General features: G+C 47.8%; 1 protein-coding gene across 1 annotated transcript in view; it reads left to right on the top strand.

The window, feature by feature from the left end:
• LOC144669321 (uncharacterized) overlaps positions 1-15561 on the top strand; it is a 140331-nt gene that overhangs the window by 21218 nt on the left and 103552 nt on the right. The window contains exons 3-5 of the mRNA XM_078531681.1: positions 8051-8132; positions 8216-8426; positions 12330-12774. Of these exons, the coding sequence (XP_078387807.1) occupies positions 8051-8132; positions 8216-8426; positions 12330-12774 (738 nt within the window). The remainder of the gene's footprint in view (positions 1-8050; positions 8133-8215; positions 8427-12329; positions 12775-15561) is intronic.

Genomic DNA, 15561 nt, shown 5'->3' with positions numbered 1-15561 from the left:
TGCAGTAAGGTTGACTCACTGTGGAATCTGAAGAGAAAATCCTCTGAGATTGGCCACAAGCTATCTATTATTTTGCTGGGTAGTCTATGTTTTACAGCATACAGGATACTGAAATCACATATGCCATTGGTCTAAAGACGTAATAGCAGAAAAGCTATAATTGGCTTTGAAGGGTAGCGGTCAGGTGGATCATCAAGGCCTTTGGATAATAGCTTCTGTGGTTCAGTAGCACCCCTTTGGCTGAGGGTGAGGTGGAAGCGGCCGGCTCCATTGTCTCCGCTTGTGGCCGAGATGCCCGAGGCTTCCCTTCTCACGTGGAGGTGCCTGAGGGGACTCGTCGGGCACCCCAGAGGCTGCTGCGTCTGCATCACTGCAATTCTCCAAAACTTCCCTGGATTCTAGCACGGCCCCAGCAGATTGAAAGCGAGCAAATGTCACTCCTCTTTTCAAGGAGGGAGGCGGAGAGAAAACGAGGAGCTGCAGACCCGTTAGCCTGACATCAGCCAATGGGAAAATGCTGGATTGTATTGTTAAGGAAGTCTTAACAACGTACTTAGAAAATCATAGCATGATCAGGCAAAGTCAACAAGGCTTTATGAAAGGGCAGTCGTGTTTGACAGAGATTTTTGAGGATGTAACTAGTAGGGTAGATAAAGGGGAACCAGTAGATGTAGTATACAGTAAACCTTGTGTTACACGGCATTCTACCAATCAGAATTCTCTACTAACCAGAATTTCTGATGTTCCCCTAATATGAATCGTCACTTTACCAACTGGAAGCAATTACGAAGTTATCCAGAACCCATACCTGTATACTGTTATTTTATACTTTAATTTATGTTTTAATTTACTGTTGAAGATTAGAAGTAAAAAGAATCCTGTTCTTTACTTCCTGAGTACTTGGGATTAGTTCACGCTACACGTATTACGCAGTATTCCACTGGTAAATGGAAGTCTCTGTTAACCAGCACTTTCGATTAACTGGCGTCACCCATTCCCCGTGTCTGCCAGATAATAAAGACTTTTACTGTACTTGGATTTCCAAAAGGCATTCGATAAGGTGCCATACAAAAGGTGAATCCACGAGATAAGGGCTCATGGAGTTGGGGGCAATATGTTAGCACGGAGGGCAGTTTTTTTTTTAACTTTCAATTGAAATTAATAAATGAACACTGATCTGCGATCCTTTTTCACACACTGCCTGTGTCCTGCTCATCACCTTCATCAGCACGATTATGATGTCATGATGTCCTCACTGCAACTTGCAGCATCAGTCTGAGCAGCCTCAGCTGTCTGCAGCCCAACCCTGTGCCACTTAGGCACTGGAACATAGAATGCACCGATTGTGAGACTGCTATTAGGAGAGGGTTATCAGGGCTGGGGAATCATCTCTCACAGCTCGGTAAATGTTAGCAGCCAGGATTAGTGCTGGTCATCCTTCAGGACAACTCAAAGGTAATTTCTGGCTTTACATAATCGCACTTCAAGTAGGGATGTTGGCAAAGGTACAGAAGAGATCTGCCAGAATGGTACCGAGATACCAGTGATCTGGAGAAACCAGAGAGTCTGGCATTGTTGTCCTCCCAGCAGAAAAGGTTAAGAGGAGATTTAATAAAGGCGTTCAAAATTATGGAGGGTTTTGATAGAGTAGGTAGGGAGAAACTGTTTCACTGGCTGGAGGGTTAACCAGAAGGCACAGATTTAAAATAATCGGCAAAAGAGCCAGGGGAGATGAGGTGAATTTCTTTTACTAAGTGAGTTGTTGTGATCTCAAAGGACGGTGGAAGCAGATTCAATAGTAACTTTCACAAGGGAATTGGATAAATATTTGAAGGGGAGAAATTTGCTGGGCTTTGTGGAAAAGGACTAACTGAATAACTCAATCAAACTTTGCAAACTTTGAAATTATGTTGTCTATACCAATGTCCAGATCATTATATCAAAAAGGGCAGAGATCTGGTGTCAGTGTCAAACACTCACAGGGCAGGTACCGCACAGTTTAGAAAATAAATCTCCCTCTACACTGTCCCCATCAAACACTCTCAGGGCAGGTACAGCACGGGGTTAGATACAGAGTAAAGCTCCCTCTACACTGTCCCCATCAAACACTCCCAGGACAGGTACAGCACAGGGTTAGATACAGAGTAAAACTCCCTCTACACCGCCCCCATCAAACACTCTCAGGACAGGTACAGCATGGGGGTTAGATACAGAGTGAATCTCCCTCTACACTGTCCCCATCAAACACTCCCAGGACAGGTACAGCACAGGGTTAGATACAGAGTAAAACTCCCTCTACACCGCCCCCATCAAACACTCCCAGGACAGGTACAGCACGGGGTTAGATACAGAGTAAAGCTCCCTCTACACTGTCCCCATCAAACATTCCCCGAACAGGTACAGCACGGGGTTAGTTACAGAGTAAAGCTCCCTCTACACTGTCCCCATCAAACACTCCCAGGACAGATACAGCACGGGGTTAGATACAGAGTAAAGCTCCCTCTACACTGTCCCCATCAAACATTCCCCGAACAGGTACAGCACAGGGTTAGATACAGAGTAAAGCTCCCTCTACACTGTCCCCATCAAACACTCCCAGGACAGATACAGCACGGGGTTAGATACAGAGTAAAGCTCCCTCTACACTGTCCCCATCGAACATTCCCTGAACAGGTACAGCACAGGGTTAGATACAGAGTAAAGCTCCCTCTACACTGTCCCCATCAAACATTCCCTGAACAGGTACAGCACAGGGTTAGATACAGAGTAAAGCTCCCTCTACACTGTCCCCATCAAACACTCCCAGGACAGATACAGCACAGGGTTAGATACAGAGTAAAGCACCCTCTACACTGTCCCCATCAAACACTCTCAGGACAGATACAGCACGGGGTTAGATACAGAGTAAAGCTCCCTCTATACTGGGTATGTAATCAAAGAACATTGATTTTAAAAATGGGCAATCACCGAATTTAATCTCCATTATTCTTACATCTGCTTAAACCCCGCAACAAACGAACTGAATTTAGTTAGGAGGGTGCATTAGGGGGGATAAAATAGATGAAGAGGAGGTACTTAAAATCACAGAATCACAAAATGGCCACAGCACAGAAGGAGGCCATTCAGCCTGTCATCTCTGTACTGGCCCTCTGAAGGAGCAATTCACCTCGTGCCACTTTCCTATCTTCTCCTCCTACATATTCTTCCTTTTCTGATAATAATCCAATTCCCTCTTCAATGCCTTGGTTAATCCTGCCTTCACCGCACTCTCGGGCAGCGCATTCCAGATCCTCACTGTGTGAAAAGGTTTCTCCTCATGTCTCCATGGTTTCTTTTGCCAGTTACTTTCAATCGGTGCTCTCTTCTTCTTGCTCCTTCCACTAATGGGAACAGTTTCTCCCCATCTACTCTGTCCAGAGCCCTCATGATTTTGAATGCCTCTATCAAATTTCCTCTCAACCTTTCCTTCTCCAAGGAGAACAATCCCAACTTCTCCAATCTATCTACGTAGCCTCATCCCTGGAACCTTGCTCGTGAATCTTTTCTGTACTCTGTCTAATGCCTTCACGTTCCTCCTGAAGTGTGGTGCCCAGAACTGGACACAGTCCTCAAAAGGGGAATAAGTCACCCAGTCAGGATGGGGCGTAACCTTGGTTACTGAACGAAATAAGGATTTAAATTGCAGAGGCTCTTGGAATAGAATAGAATCATAGAAATGGGGCAGCACAGAAGAAGGCCATTTGGCCCACCTTGTCTGTGCTGGCCCTCCTAAGGAGCAATACACGTACTGCGACTCCCCTCGCCTTCAAGCTTAAACTCTTCTTATATTTTGGGGCAGTGGCAGAGAATCGAAGGGTTGGGCGGGATAAACCTGGCCATTACAGGCCGGGCCGCCCAACATTGTTGCTGGGAAAACTGTTAGAGAAAATGGAGGCAATATTCACTGGGCCAATGGGTTGGAGTTGGAGGAGAGCACGTCTGCAACCTTGCGTTGCCGGCCGTTGTGCTGGCTCAGCCACACCCCCCACGCCATTTCCAGTGTCGGGATTGGTTCAGAACAGCCGCCTGTCTGCCAGTCACAGGTACCCAACTGAAGTTGAATTAAAGATGCATTTCCCCCGCCACCACCCTCATTGACGAGGATTTCCAGTCAGCGTTCGAGCTTTGCACATCAGACTGAACATGTCGAGTGGATCAGTGCGGTCTCAAGGCGAGAAAGGTGGGGGTGGTGTCCATGAGGGACCCGTCTTCCCGCCCCCACCCACCATGGCACCGGGCCTAAGCTGCAGCCCCTGGCTGTTCTACTGGAGGGCGTTGTTCCCAGGCAGCTGCGGCCGTTTTAGGTTTAAATTGAACAAGTCTGCCCTTTTCTTCAGGGGTCTCTGCATTACCGAATCAGCGGCTCCTGCCCTGGCCAATGGGGCTGCCGATGTATCAGTGTCGGAGGCCCTCCCATTGGCCCTCCAGCCTCGGAGCCCACCAGCCAACCTACCCTGTGGCCATTAACTGACTGACTGCCTAAAAACAAAGGTGGATGTGCCAGGAACACGCCGCGCGGGGTTGGGACGCGGAACTGGTCGGGACGTTGGGTTCACGATCCCGGAATGGAAATCCTGCCCAATAATCCTAGACAAATGAATTGTCGCTTGTAAAATACAGGCTAATAAAGTACAGCCAGCACAAATTTATTAAAGGCAAATTGTGTTTGACAAACACGATTGTGTTATTTGATGAAGTACCAGAGAAGGTTGATCAGGGCATTGTGGTTGATGTTGGGTATCTAGACTTTCAAAAGGCTTTTGACAAACTATCACACAATAGACTTATTAGTAAACTTAAAGGTCTTGGAATTGAAAGGACAGAGGCAGTGTGGATACAAATTGGCTAAGCGATAGAAAGCAAAGAGTAGTGGTGAACCAGATTGGAGAGGGGTGTACAGTAGCGTGCTCTAAGAGTCAGAATTAGGTGATAGATAATTGGTTTATTGAAGAATCATCATGGCAGCAGGTGCCAAATTGTGACGATGTTAAAAATCAAACAAGTAATCATAATTCATGACATAGATATAGACATTTAATAAAATAAAAATAAAGCATAAAATAATAAAAGGATTTCAGAGTTATTAACATTTCAGTATACAAATAATTACAATACTTAGCAAAATAAAAAAATGAAAGATTTACAGCACTCTGCATTTTGTATTAAACTCCATGGATCATATGTTGTCAGGTTGAGTTCATTAAATTCTCAATCGTTTACACACTGAGTTTTGTAAAGTAGGGGATTGGGCTGTCTCATACTCTGTTCGTTCTCTATCTGATTTGTGGAATGGTGTCTTTTCTCCTTAATTCCATCGCACGTTTACTTTCTTGTGGTTGTGCCAAGAGACAACGGCAATGGGAGGTGGGATTCGAGCGTTTTCTAGTGAAGTCCAGGCAGAGCTTTTTCAGCAAGGGAATCCATATTCCATTGTTTAACTGTGTCAGAGTAGCTTTGGTATGTGTTACCTGGCATCAGTTTTACTGCTGGTCTCTAAGGAGCGCTGCTGTTTTTGCTGTAGATTGAATGATCTGAACTTGGGTATAGAGGGGATCATTTCAAAGTTTGTCGAAGACACAAAACTCGAAGCTGTCGTAAACAATGAGGATGGTAACATATTTCAGGAGGACAAAGACTGACGAAACAGGCAGGCGCGTAGTAAATTAAGCAGAGAAGCATGAAGTGGTGCATTTTGATGGGAAGGGCAGTTTAAACTACATGATGAAATGTCAAATGTGATGCAGGAACAGAGAAACCCGTATGGTGCACACTTAGAGGTCTTTGGCAGGCTAAATGGAGGCCCAGAGTAGAAAAGCAAGGAATTTCTGCTAAACTTTTATAAACCACTGGTTATGCCTCAGCTAAGATGGCGTCCAATTCCGGGAGGGATGCCAATGCCTGGGACAGGAGATTCACTTGAATTGTAGCAGGGATGAAAGACTTTCAGTTATATGGAGAGACTCGAGGGTCTGAGGTTATTGTCCTTAGAATAAAGAAGGATAAGAGGAGCAAAGTACTGCAGATGCTGGAAATCTGAAATAAAAACAAAAAACGCCAGAAATGCTCAGCAGGTCTGGCAGCATCTGTGGAGCGAGAAAGAAAGTTAACATCAACCACAGAGGCTGTCAGCCCTGCTGAATATTACCACCATTTTCTGTTTTAAGGTTGAGAGGAGATTTGATCGAGATATTCAAAATCATGAAGGGTTTTGATTGAGTGGATAAGGAGAATGATTTTCTTTATGTTGGCAGGAAGGTTGGTAACTGGAGGAGAAGGATTTAAGGTAATTGGCAAAAGAGACAGAGGAGATGGGGAGAAACATTTTACACAGTGGACTGTTATGACCAGGAACACACATTGCCAGAAAGAAGTAACAACTTTCTAAGGATAAATACTTAAAAAGGAGAAATTTGCAGGGCTATGGGGGGAAAAGCTAGGGCGTGGAACTAATTGGATAGCTCCTCCATAAAGCCAGCACAGGCACAACAGGCTGAATGGCCTCCTCTTGTGCTTTTATCATTCTGTGATTCTATGGAGTCGTGCAGGTGAATGCAGGGTGTTACAAAGAGGTAGAGATAGATTAAGAGAGTGAGCAGAACCAAATGACAAATGGTGTTCAGCATGCGACAGTATGAGGTCATCTACTTTGAACCCAAGAAAGATGGTTTGGAATATTTTCTGAATGCTGAGAAACTAGAAACTGTAGAGGAACAAAAAGATTCGGGTGTCCGTGTCCAGGCTAGTGCATTGCGACAAAGGCTAATGGAATGTTGGCCTTTATCTCTGGAGGGCTGCAATACTAAATGGAGGAGGTGAGAATTGAGTTGTACAGAGCCTTGGTCAGAATCCATCTGGAGAACTGCATTCAGGTCTGGACACCACACCCTAGGAAGGAAATATTAATTCTGGAGGAGGTGCATCACAGATTGAGCAGAGTGATACCTGACTTAAATAGGTTTAAATGTGAGAAAGGGCTTGCATTGTAAACTGGAAATGTATTCCGTGAGTATAGAAGATTGGGGGATGATCTAATCGAGGTGTTTAAAATGCTAACAAGAGCTGCTCGGGTGGATGTAGCGAAATTATTTCCTCTGGTGGGGAAAATGCAGAACAAGGGAGAGAGGGGACATATAATCTTAAAACTAGGTCATTCAGGAGTGAGCTCAGGAAGCATTTCTTCACACAAGTGGAAGTGAAAATCTGGAAATCTCTTCCCCTAGGAAGCTGTGGTCAATTGCTTCTTTCAAGACTGAGATCAGTAGATTTTTTTTGGATAAAGGTATCAAGGGTAAGAGCTAAGAACATAGGAGTAGGAGTAGAGCACATGGCCTGTTGAGCCTGCTCCACCATTCAATACGATCATAGCTGATCTTCAACATCAACTCCTCTTCCCCACCCGTTTCCCAAATCCCTAATTCCCTGAGAGACCAAAAATCTGTCTATCCCAGCCTTAAATGTATTCAATGATGGAGCACCCACAATCCTCTGGGGTAGAGAATTCCAAAAGATTCACAAACCCTTTGAGTGAAGAAATTGCTCCTCATCTCAGTCCTAAATGATCGGCCCCTTATCCTGAGACTGTGCCCCCGTGTTCCAGATTCCCCAGCCAGGGGGGAAACGATCTCCACCCTGTTAAACCCCTTTCGAATCTTGCATGTTTCAATTTGATCACCACTCAATTCTTCTAAGCTTGAGAATATAAGCCCAATTTATTCAGCCTCTCATCACAGGACAACCCCCTTAGCCCAGGGAATAGTCCGGTGAAACTTCCCTTCAGCTTCCAAGGTAAATATATCCTTTCTTAAATGTAGAGACCAAACTGCACACAGTGTTCCAGCTGTGGTTTCACCACAGCCCTGTACAGCTGTAGCAAGACTAACCAAGGCGGGTAAATGGAGTTGAGGTACAGATCAGCCATGATCTAATGGAATGGCGGATCGGGCTCGAGAGAGCTGAGTGGCCTCCTTCTGTTTCTTTGTATCTATGATGAATTTATCTTTTATTTTTAAAGCTGGCAAGTGGAGCCAAGGATGCACAATACCCTGACAAGTCAGCTTACCAGGAAATGGGCCATGGACACAACTCCGTTTCGGGTAAGCCTTACCCTCATTGCAGCTGCCTGGAGGGAGATGTTCTGCCTTGGCTGTAACATACTTTCTTTTCCTTCACTCCGCAGTCCTCAGAGCTGTCAAACACGATGGTAACCAGGGGGCACTCATCACGAGGGGAGCGGATGCTGGGGCCAAGTGTCTCCGCATTACAGGGGGAAAGCAGGAACTGGGACACGCATTCCGACAGTCCACTATGGAGTCAGCTGCACAACCGAAAATACTCCCGGGGACGGTCAGACACGGCGGAGTCCCGAGGAAAGACGGTGACATCAAAAGGTAACTTGAAGAGTCTGAGCTCCCTGGTGGTGAGTAAAACCTTTATGGGACAGATCCTCTGAGTCATTTACTCACCAGCGCTATCAGCAGTCAACTGAAATGTTGATCAGATGGCTTTGCCTTTCACAAGTGGACATGATACCAGGCTGTAGAGTTGCTCACTCTGGTTGAACAAGGGCAGCAGACACATGGGAACACCACCCACCTGGCAGGTCCCCTCCAAGCCACTCACCATCCTGACTTGGAAATATATCCCCGTTCCATCACTGTCGCTGGGTCAAAATCCTGGAAATGCCTCTCTAACAGCACTGTGGGTGTACCTACACCACATGGACTGCAGTGGTTCAGTAAGGCAGCTCACCACCACCTTCTCAAGGGCAATTAGGGATGGGCAATAAACGCTGGCCCAGCCAGCGAAGCCTACATCCCGCGAATGAGTCAAAAAAAATTAAGGGCAGGAGTGAGCCATTTGGCCCTTTGAGCCTGCCCTCCCTCTCAATAAGATCATGGTAGATCTGTTCCCAAGCCAAGGATCCCCTCTGCTTTTAATAACACTCGACCTGTCTGTCACTTTTCAAAGATTTGTGTACGCGTAACCCCCTGATCCTGACACCACGCCACCATAAAGTTGATTAATTTAGCTTATGTCGCCTCTCCTTGGTCTTGCTACCAAAATGTAACACATTCTCTGTGTTAAATATGTGTCTGCACATCTCACTTGTCTATCTATATCTGTCTGAAATCTGTTACTGTCTCCGATGTTGACTAGATTTCTGAATTTCATTCCATGCCCTGTATACCTAAGTACAGGTCCTTGCCCACCAACTCTTTGGTGGGGTTGGAGGGTAAGAAAACCTGCTATCGAAAATATCCTGCCCTACATCAAAAGGAGTAGTGGTCCCCGGTACTGAACCTGGGAACACCATTGTGCACCACCTTCTAGTCTGGCAAACAACCGTTCACCACGACTGACGCTTCCTGTCTTTATCCAGTTTTGTGTGCACACTGCAAATGTCTCTTCAACTCCTCAGGCTTCAATTTTGCTAACCAATCTATTATGTGGCACTCTGTCAAAAGTCCCATATCCACGACAACTTCCACGCTACCCTCATCAGCCCTCTCTATTACTTCACCGAAGAATTCAGTCAAGTTTGTCAAACCCAGTTTGCCTTTAGCAAATCATAAGAACGTAAGAAATAAGAGCAGGAGTAGGCCATTCGGCCCCTCTAGCCTGAACAACATTCAATAAGACCATGGCTGATCTGATTGTGACCCAGACTCCACAGCGCTGTGCTGACTCCCGTTTGTTAACCCACATTTTTCCGAGTGCCAATTAGCTTTGTCCCACATTCCTGTCTCTAAATGTTTCCCCACAACCGATGTTAAGCTGACTGGTTGGATTCAACTGCCCCATTTTGTGAACATGGATATAACTTTTTGCAATCCTCCAGTTGTTCTCTGGCGCCCCTCTCCCATATATATCGAAGGGGATTGGAATATTGCGGCCAAAGCCATAGCAGTTTCAACCCTTCCTTCCCTCAGTAACCCCAGGATTATTCCATCTGGACCAAGGTGACATTTTGGGCTGGATTTGCGCTGAGTCGGGTTGACTCAGGAGCCCTTTAAAAATGGTGGCCGTGACGCGATTCCTGGATTCCCGACCCCATTCCCGTGCTTTCCGATTGCTGGGAGTGCCTTATAAAGGTTCAGGTCAAAGGCCTCTCCCAGCCTGGCTGGCTCCATTGAGGGCATGTCCTAATCCTCGGTAGTTTTCATGGAATCGGGCCAGCATTTCGCATCGTGGTTCACGGCACCTCATGAGGAGACATTTTGAAAGGTAAGTTCAAAGCCTCAAGCCCCCCATGCTAAGCTATGACCCCCCCCCCTCCAAACAACCTTTATGGCCCCTCATGCCCCCCCCAATTCCAAGCTATCTCCCCCAAACAACCCCTATGGCCCCTCGTACCCCAATGCCAACCTATGGCACTTCCACATCCATTCACAAACTATACAACAGAATCAATGAACCCTATAGTGACAGTAGGATATGTAAAAAAAATGTTTTTAAAAAAGTTGTTCATTGATAACTCTCCACTTTAAAAAAAAACTCCTTTCTACCACAGCCCAATAAAAGTGTCAATCATCCGGACCCTTTTAACGTAACAGTCGCTGAATCTGAAACCTCTTTACCTTGTGTAAATAAACATTGTGCAATTGACAGCATAGAACAGGAAGCCAGAGCTGTCAATCAAGCAATATTTTTTTTGGGGCTCTAATGGGTTTTTGGGGGTCTCAGCAAAGCCTCATTATGTTCCTTGGCTGAGATCCCATACACCCACTACGCTCCCTATGGCCCCTCATGTCCTCCATGCCAAACCTCGGCACTTCCATTCCCATTCGCCCACTACACACCGTCTCATTTTCATTTCTATGGGCAGAATTTTACGGTCCCCCCGCTGCTCGGTTTGTAGGGAGGGTGGTGGCGGGTGGGGGGAGGAGCTGTAAAATTCCCTCTGGGTGGCCTTCCTGTCATCCTGCCTCCCATTCTGACCTGCCTGCAATTTTACATGGGGCAGGTGAAGCCTAGGGAGTCACACCCACCCTCACCCCAAATGAGGCCCTTACATAGCCGATCGAGGGCCGCTTTCCACTCGGCCTCAATTTTGAGGATGGCAGGAAGAGCTCAAGGGCAGGGTAAAGCTCGGAAGGTCACCCTGCTCCGGCCTTGGTCACAAAGTGGGGTGTGCCTCCCTCAAAGATACTCTTTACACGTTGGGTGACCCCCAACCCCTGACCCTAGGTCTGCTCCCTGCGGGCCTCTCCATCAATACCCCAATCCCCCTCTCCCCACATCCCTGGACCTCACCCCTCCGCCATGGGACCCCCCCCACCACAGTTACCAGCCCTGGACTCTGGGACTTAGAACCCGGGGACGGCTAGTGGTTCCCACTGGCCACTGTTGCCACTGGCGCTGCTGAAGCTACAGATTGGCCGGCAGCTCTCTGAGGTGGGACTTCCACCTGAGTCAGGGGCCGAAATCCCGTCTCCAGCCAATCAACACTCCTCGGAGCGCAGGATAACTATGGAGCTTCGGTGTTGGGTGGGATGCATTCCCCACCAGCACTCTGGGGAGGTGGGAGGAGGGTAGGGCCTGAAAACCAGCCGTGGAAAATATCCTGCCCTATTCGCCGGGATTTTCCGGCCTTGTCATGGGCGGGACCTGCCGCGGGTGAGGTGGCGCCCCCGGCTGGAAGACCGTTGACTTGCGGCGGGACCGGAAGATGGTGACGGCGGTGAGCGGGTGCGGAAAATCCTGCCCTATATCTTTTGTCTCCCAGGGAGCTGAGGCTTTGGATGCCCTTCCATTCCACCTCCTTGAAATGTGCCTCCTCTGTACCCGAACCTCACTGAGGTGCACCCTGCCCACATCGAACGGGTCCTTCCTGCCCCAGAACTAGCCCCAATGGCCCAGGAATCTGATCTCCTCCATCCTGCACCATTTCTCCCTCCGCACGTTAACCTGTCTTATTTGACTTATCCTATATTCACCAGAGCATGGAGAAATCCAGGGATTGTTACTAAGGAGATTCTTCCTCCTCTTTGACTACCCCCCCTCGCTTCTGAATCTGTACTTGTGAGATTTTTGTTTTCCTCCCTCGGTCTGACGGAGGCTCTAGGCAGCTAAAGGCATGGCCAGCAATTCTGGGGCGATTAAAATCGCACATAAGTAAGAAGCCAGAGTTCGAGGAGTGCAAAAGATCTCCCAAGGATTGTAGGGCTGGGAGAGATAGAGAGAGAGAGGGGGCAAGGCCACGGAGGGGATTGAAACAAGAAAGGCCATTTTAAAATTGAGTCTTTAAGTGACGGTGAGCTCAGACCTCATTGCGCTTTTGTCTTTGGCAGGCCCAGAGCTGGTGAGCGGAGAGTGGGCGAGCAGCCGGAACACCCGGGTGGAAAGCGGATACTTCTCCCTGGAACGGGCGATACAGGACTCAGCCCACAACCCGTCCCCCGGCGCCCGCCGGACCGCGGAGACCAAGGGCGCCGGCCAGAGTGGCTCGGCCGCCCCCGGGAACGCCGCGGGGGCCGGAGGGCTGCACGCCCTCAGCCGGCTGACGTCGTCCCAGAGCTCCTTCGAGTCAGAGTCGAGCTGGGGCGCGGGCAGCGTGGCGAGCTCGGATGGCCGGCTCCTGCGCAGGGAATACACCGTGCTGGCAGATATCCCGAAGCCCAGGCGCATCATCAGCCGGGAGAGGTTGGAGCAGGACACTAAGCAGCCGGGACAGAGGATTCGAACGCGGAGCCCGGGACGGGAGGAGGTTGAACGCCTGTTCGGACAAGAACGTAGGTTAGTATGTCTGTCTTAACAACTGTAAAAGGGTGTGTGTGTGTGTGTGTGTGTGTGTGTGTGTGTGTATATAAAACAGGGAATAACTGCTCTTTGATGGAACCATCTAGGAAAGAGAAGGCTGAGGGGGGACCTGATAGAGGTCTTTAAGATTATGAAAAGGTTCAGTAGGGTAGACACAGAGAAGACTTTTTCATTTGTGGGGTTAGACTGAAACTAGGAGATAATAAATAGAAGACAGTTGCTAATAAATTCAGTAGAAAATTCAGGAGAAACTTCTGTTCCTGGAGAGTGGTGAGAATATGGAACTCATGATTACCCCATGGCGTTGAGGTGAGCAACATAGAAACATTCAGGAAGAAGCAGGATAATTACATGAGGGAGAAAGGAACTCACCAAGGTTTCTTAGACAGCATCTTCCAAATCCATGACCGCTACCATCTAGGACAAGGGCCGCAGGCACATGGGAACACCACCACCTGGAAGTTCCCCTCCAAGTCACTCACCATCTTGGAAATATATCACCGTTCCTTCACTGTCGCTGGGTCAAAATCCTGGAACTCTCTCCCTATCAGCACTATGGGTGTACCTACACCACATGGACTGCAGCGGCTCAAGAAGGCAGCTCACCACCACCTTCTCAAGGGCAACTAGGGATGGGCAATAAATGCTGGCCCTGCCAGCGACGCCCACATCCTGTGAATGAATAACAAAAAAGGAATAGGAGGTTATGCTGAACGGGTTAGATGAAGGCATTGGAGAGGATGCAGAAAAGATTGACAGGAATGGTTCTGGGGAAATTGGCAAAGCTGGAGCTGTTCTCTTTAGACAAAGAAAAAAATTTGAGAGGGAATTTGATAGAGGTGTTCAAAATCATGTTGGAACCTGGACAGAGTACATTGGGAGAAACTGTTCCCATTGGTAAAAGGATCGAGAACCAGAGGACACTGATTTAAGCTGAATAGCAAAAGAATCAGTGGCATGGTGAGGAAAAACTATTATATCCAGCGAGTGGTTAGGAGCAGGAATGCACTGCCTGAGGCTGTGGTGAAAGCAGATTCAATCATGGCTTTCAAAAGGGAATTGGATCATGATCTGAAAAAATAATGTTTGGAGGGCTAGGGGGAAGGTAGAAGAGTGGGACTAGCTGACTGGCTCTGAAAGAGAGCTGGTATTGAACTGATACACAAGGCTCTTTGTGCTATGGCCATTCTATCATTCTCTGAAGGAGGATGGGAAAAGGCTCCTGCAGACCATAAACACTAATATGGACCAATTCAATCTGTTTCTGTGCTGCACGTTCTATGTAACGCAAAACTTTTTTAGTGGCCTTTAATTAATGATCAATAACTTTTTCAAAAAGTGACACGTTACATTTCTTTTGTGGGCCTCTGGGACCTTTGTGTTCCTGGGAATCTTCAGAGGCAACACATCTCATAAACATGGCACACAAATTTCAAACATGCGGGACCTGCTACCAATGTCTGAGGCTCCCCATCCCAACACCCGAAAGGCAGGCCTTGATTTTTATCTGGAGCCGGTGGGGCAGCTCGGCCACGCTCATCACACTCAGAGAGTTTGGGGACTGGACATACGGACATATGAAATAGGGGCAGGAGTAGGCTATTCGGCCCCTCGAGCCTGCTCCGCCATTCAATAAGATCGCGGCTGATCTGTTTGCGTTTCGGGTTCTACGTTCCCATCTACCCACCCCGGTAACCTTTGATTCCCTTTCCCAACAAGAATCTATCTACCTCTGCCTTAAAAATATTGTGACTGATCGTATTGGTACGGGCTCCTTTAAGGAAAACTTCGTAGACTCCTTCCTGACATCCAGATTCACCGCCAGAATTTGGCCATAAGTATGGACCCGTGGAATAAGAAATAGAAAATGCTGGAAAAACTCAGCAAGTCTGGCAGCATCTGTGGAGAGAGAAACAGAGTTAACGTTTCGAGTCTGTATGACTTTTCTTCATAGCTAAAGAGAGGCTACCGCAGATGCTGCCAGACCTGCTGAGTTTTTCCAGCACTTTCTGTTTTTATTTCAGATTTCCAGCGTCCGCAGTATTTTGCTCCATCTTAATGGACCCATGGAATCGTTCCCTGGTAGTCAGTGTTGGGGAGGGGAATTCTATCGTGTCACAGTGTGAGGAGGAGGAGGAGGCTGAGGGTTTCTTACATTTAAGAATACGGGGCAGAGGAGGTTTGGGGGTCCAAGCCCTCGATCCTTTTGGGGCCTGTAGGGAGTTGGCACCATTTTGTTCCTCCTGACTCACGAGGAGCTCCAAGAGGGGGAAAGTTTTAGAACTTACCTGGGCCCCTTCTGGCCAGTCGACTCCTCCCATTCTGCTTCTGCTGCCGGGCGTCAGCAGGGGACTCCTCCTGAGTAGACGCCAATATTCCATTGTGGTGTCAATGACATCATTAGGCTGCGACTGTTGCATCTCCAGTAGGCCCCGGCTGACTTTAACAGTAGCCTCGCCAAGGGCCTGAATCGGCACTGTTAACATTACAGTGGGCAGGAACAGAGCAATTTGGAGTCGGGATGTTGACTTTTAGAATTTTAACCCCTTGCATGACCATGTCCTGCCTGTTGGGGACGGGGATTAACATATAGGTCAGCATCAGCTGTCCGAAGGAAACAGTACTCTCATTGCTGACAACTTACTTTATCAATGTGGAGAAACAGATACAACAAGGTAAAGGAAAATACATCAGCCTGCGGGCTCTGGAAACCCTTAGGATATCTTTATGGACACCCAAACATGCTGGATCCAAGGTTGGGCT

The sequence above is a fragment of the Cetorhinus maximus genome, chromosome 29 (genome assembly GCF_964194155.1).
Source record: "Cetorhinus maximus chromosome 29, sCetMax3.hap1.1, whole genome shotgun sequence".
Classification (NCBI taxonomy): Eukaryota; Metazoa; Chordata; class Chondrichthyes; order Lamniformes; family Cetorhinidae; genus Cetorhinus; species Cetorhinus maximus.
Note: the sequence above shows the minus strand (reverse complement) of the source record. Positions and strands in the feature narration are given on the sequence as shown.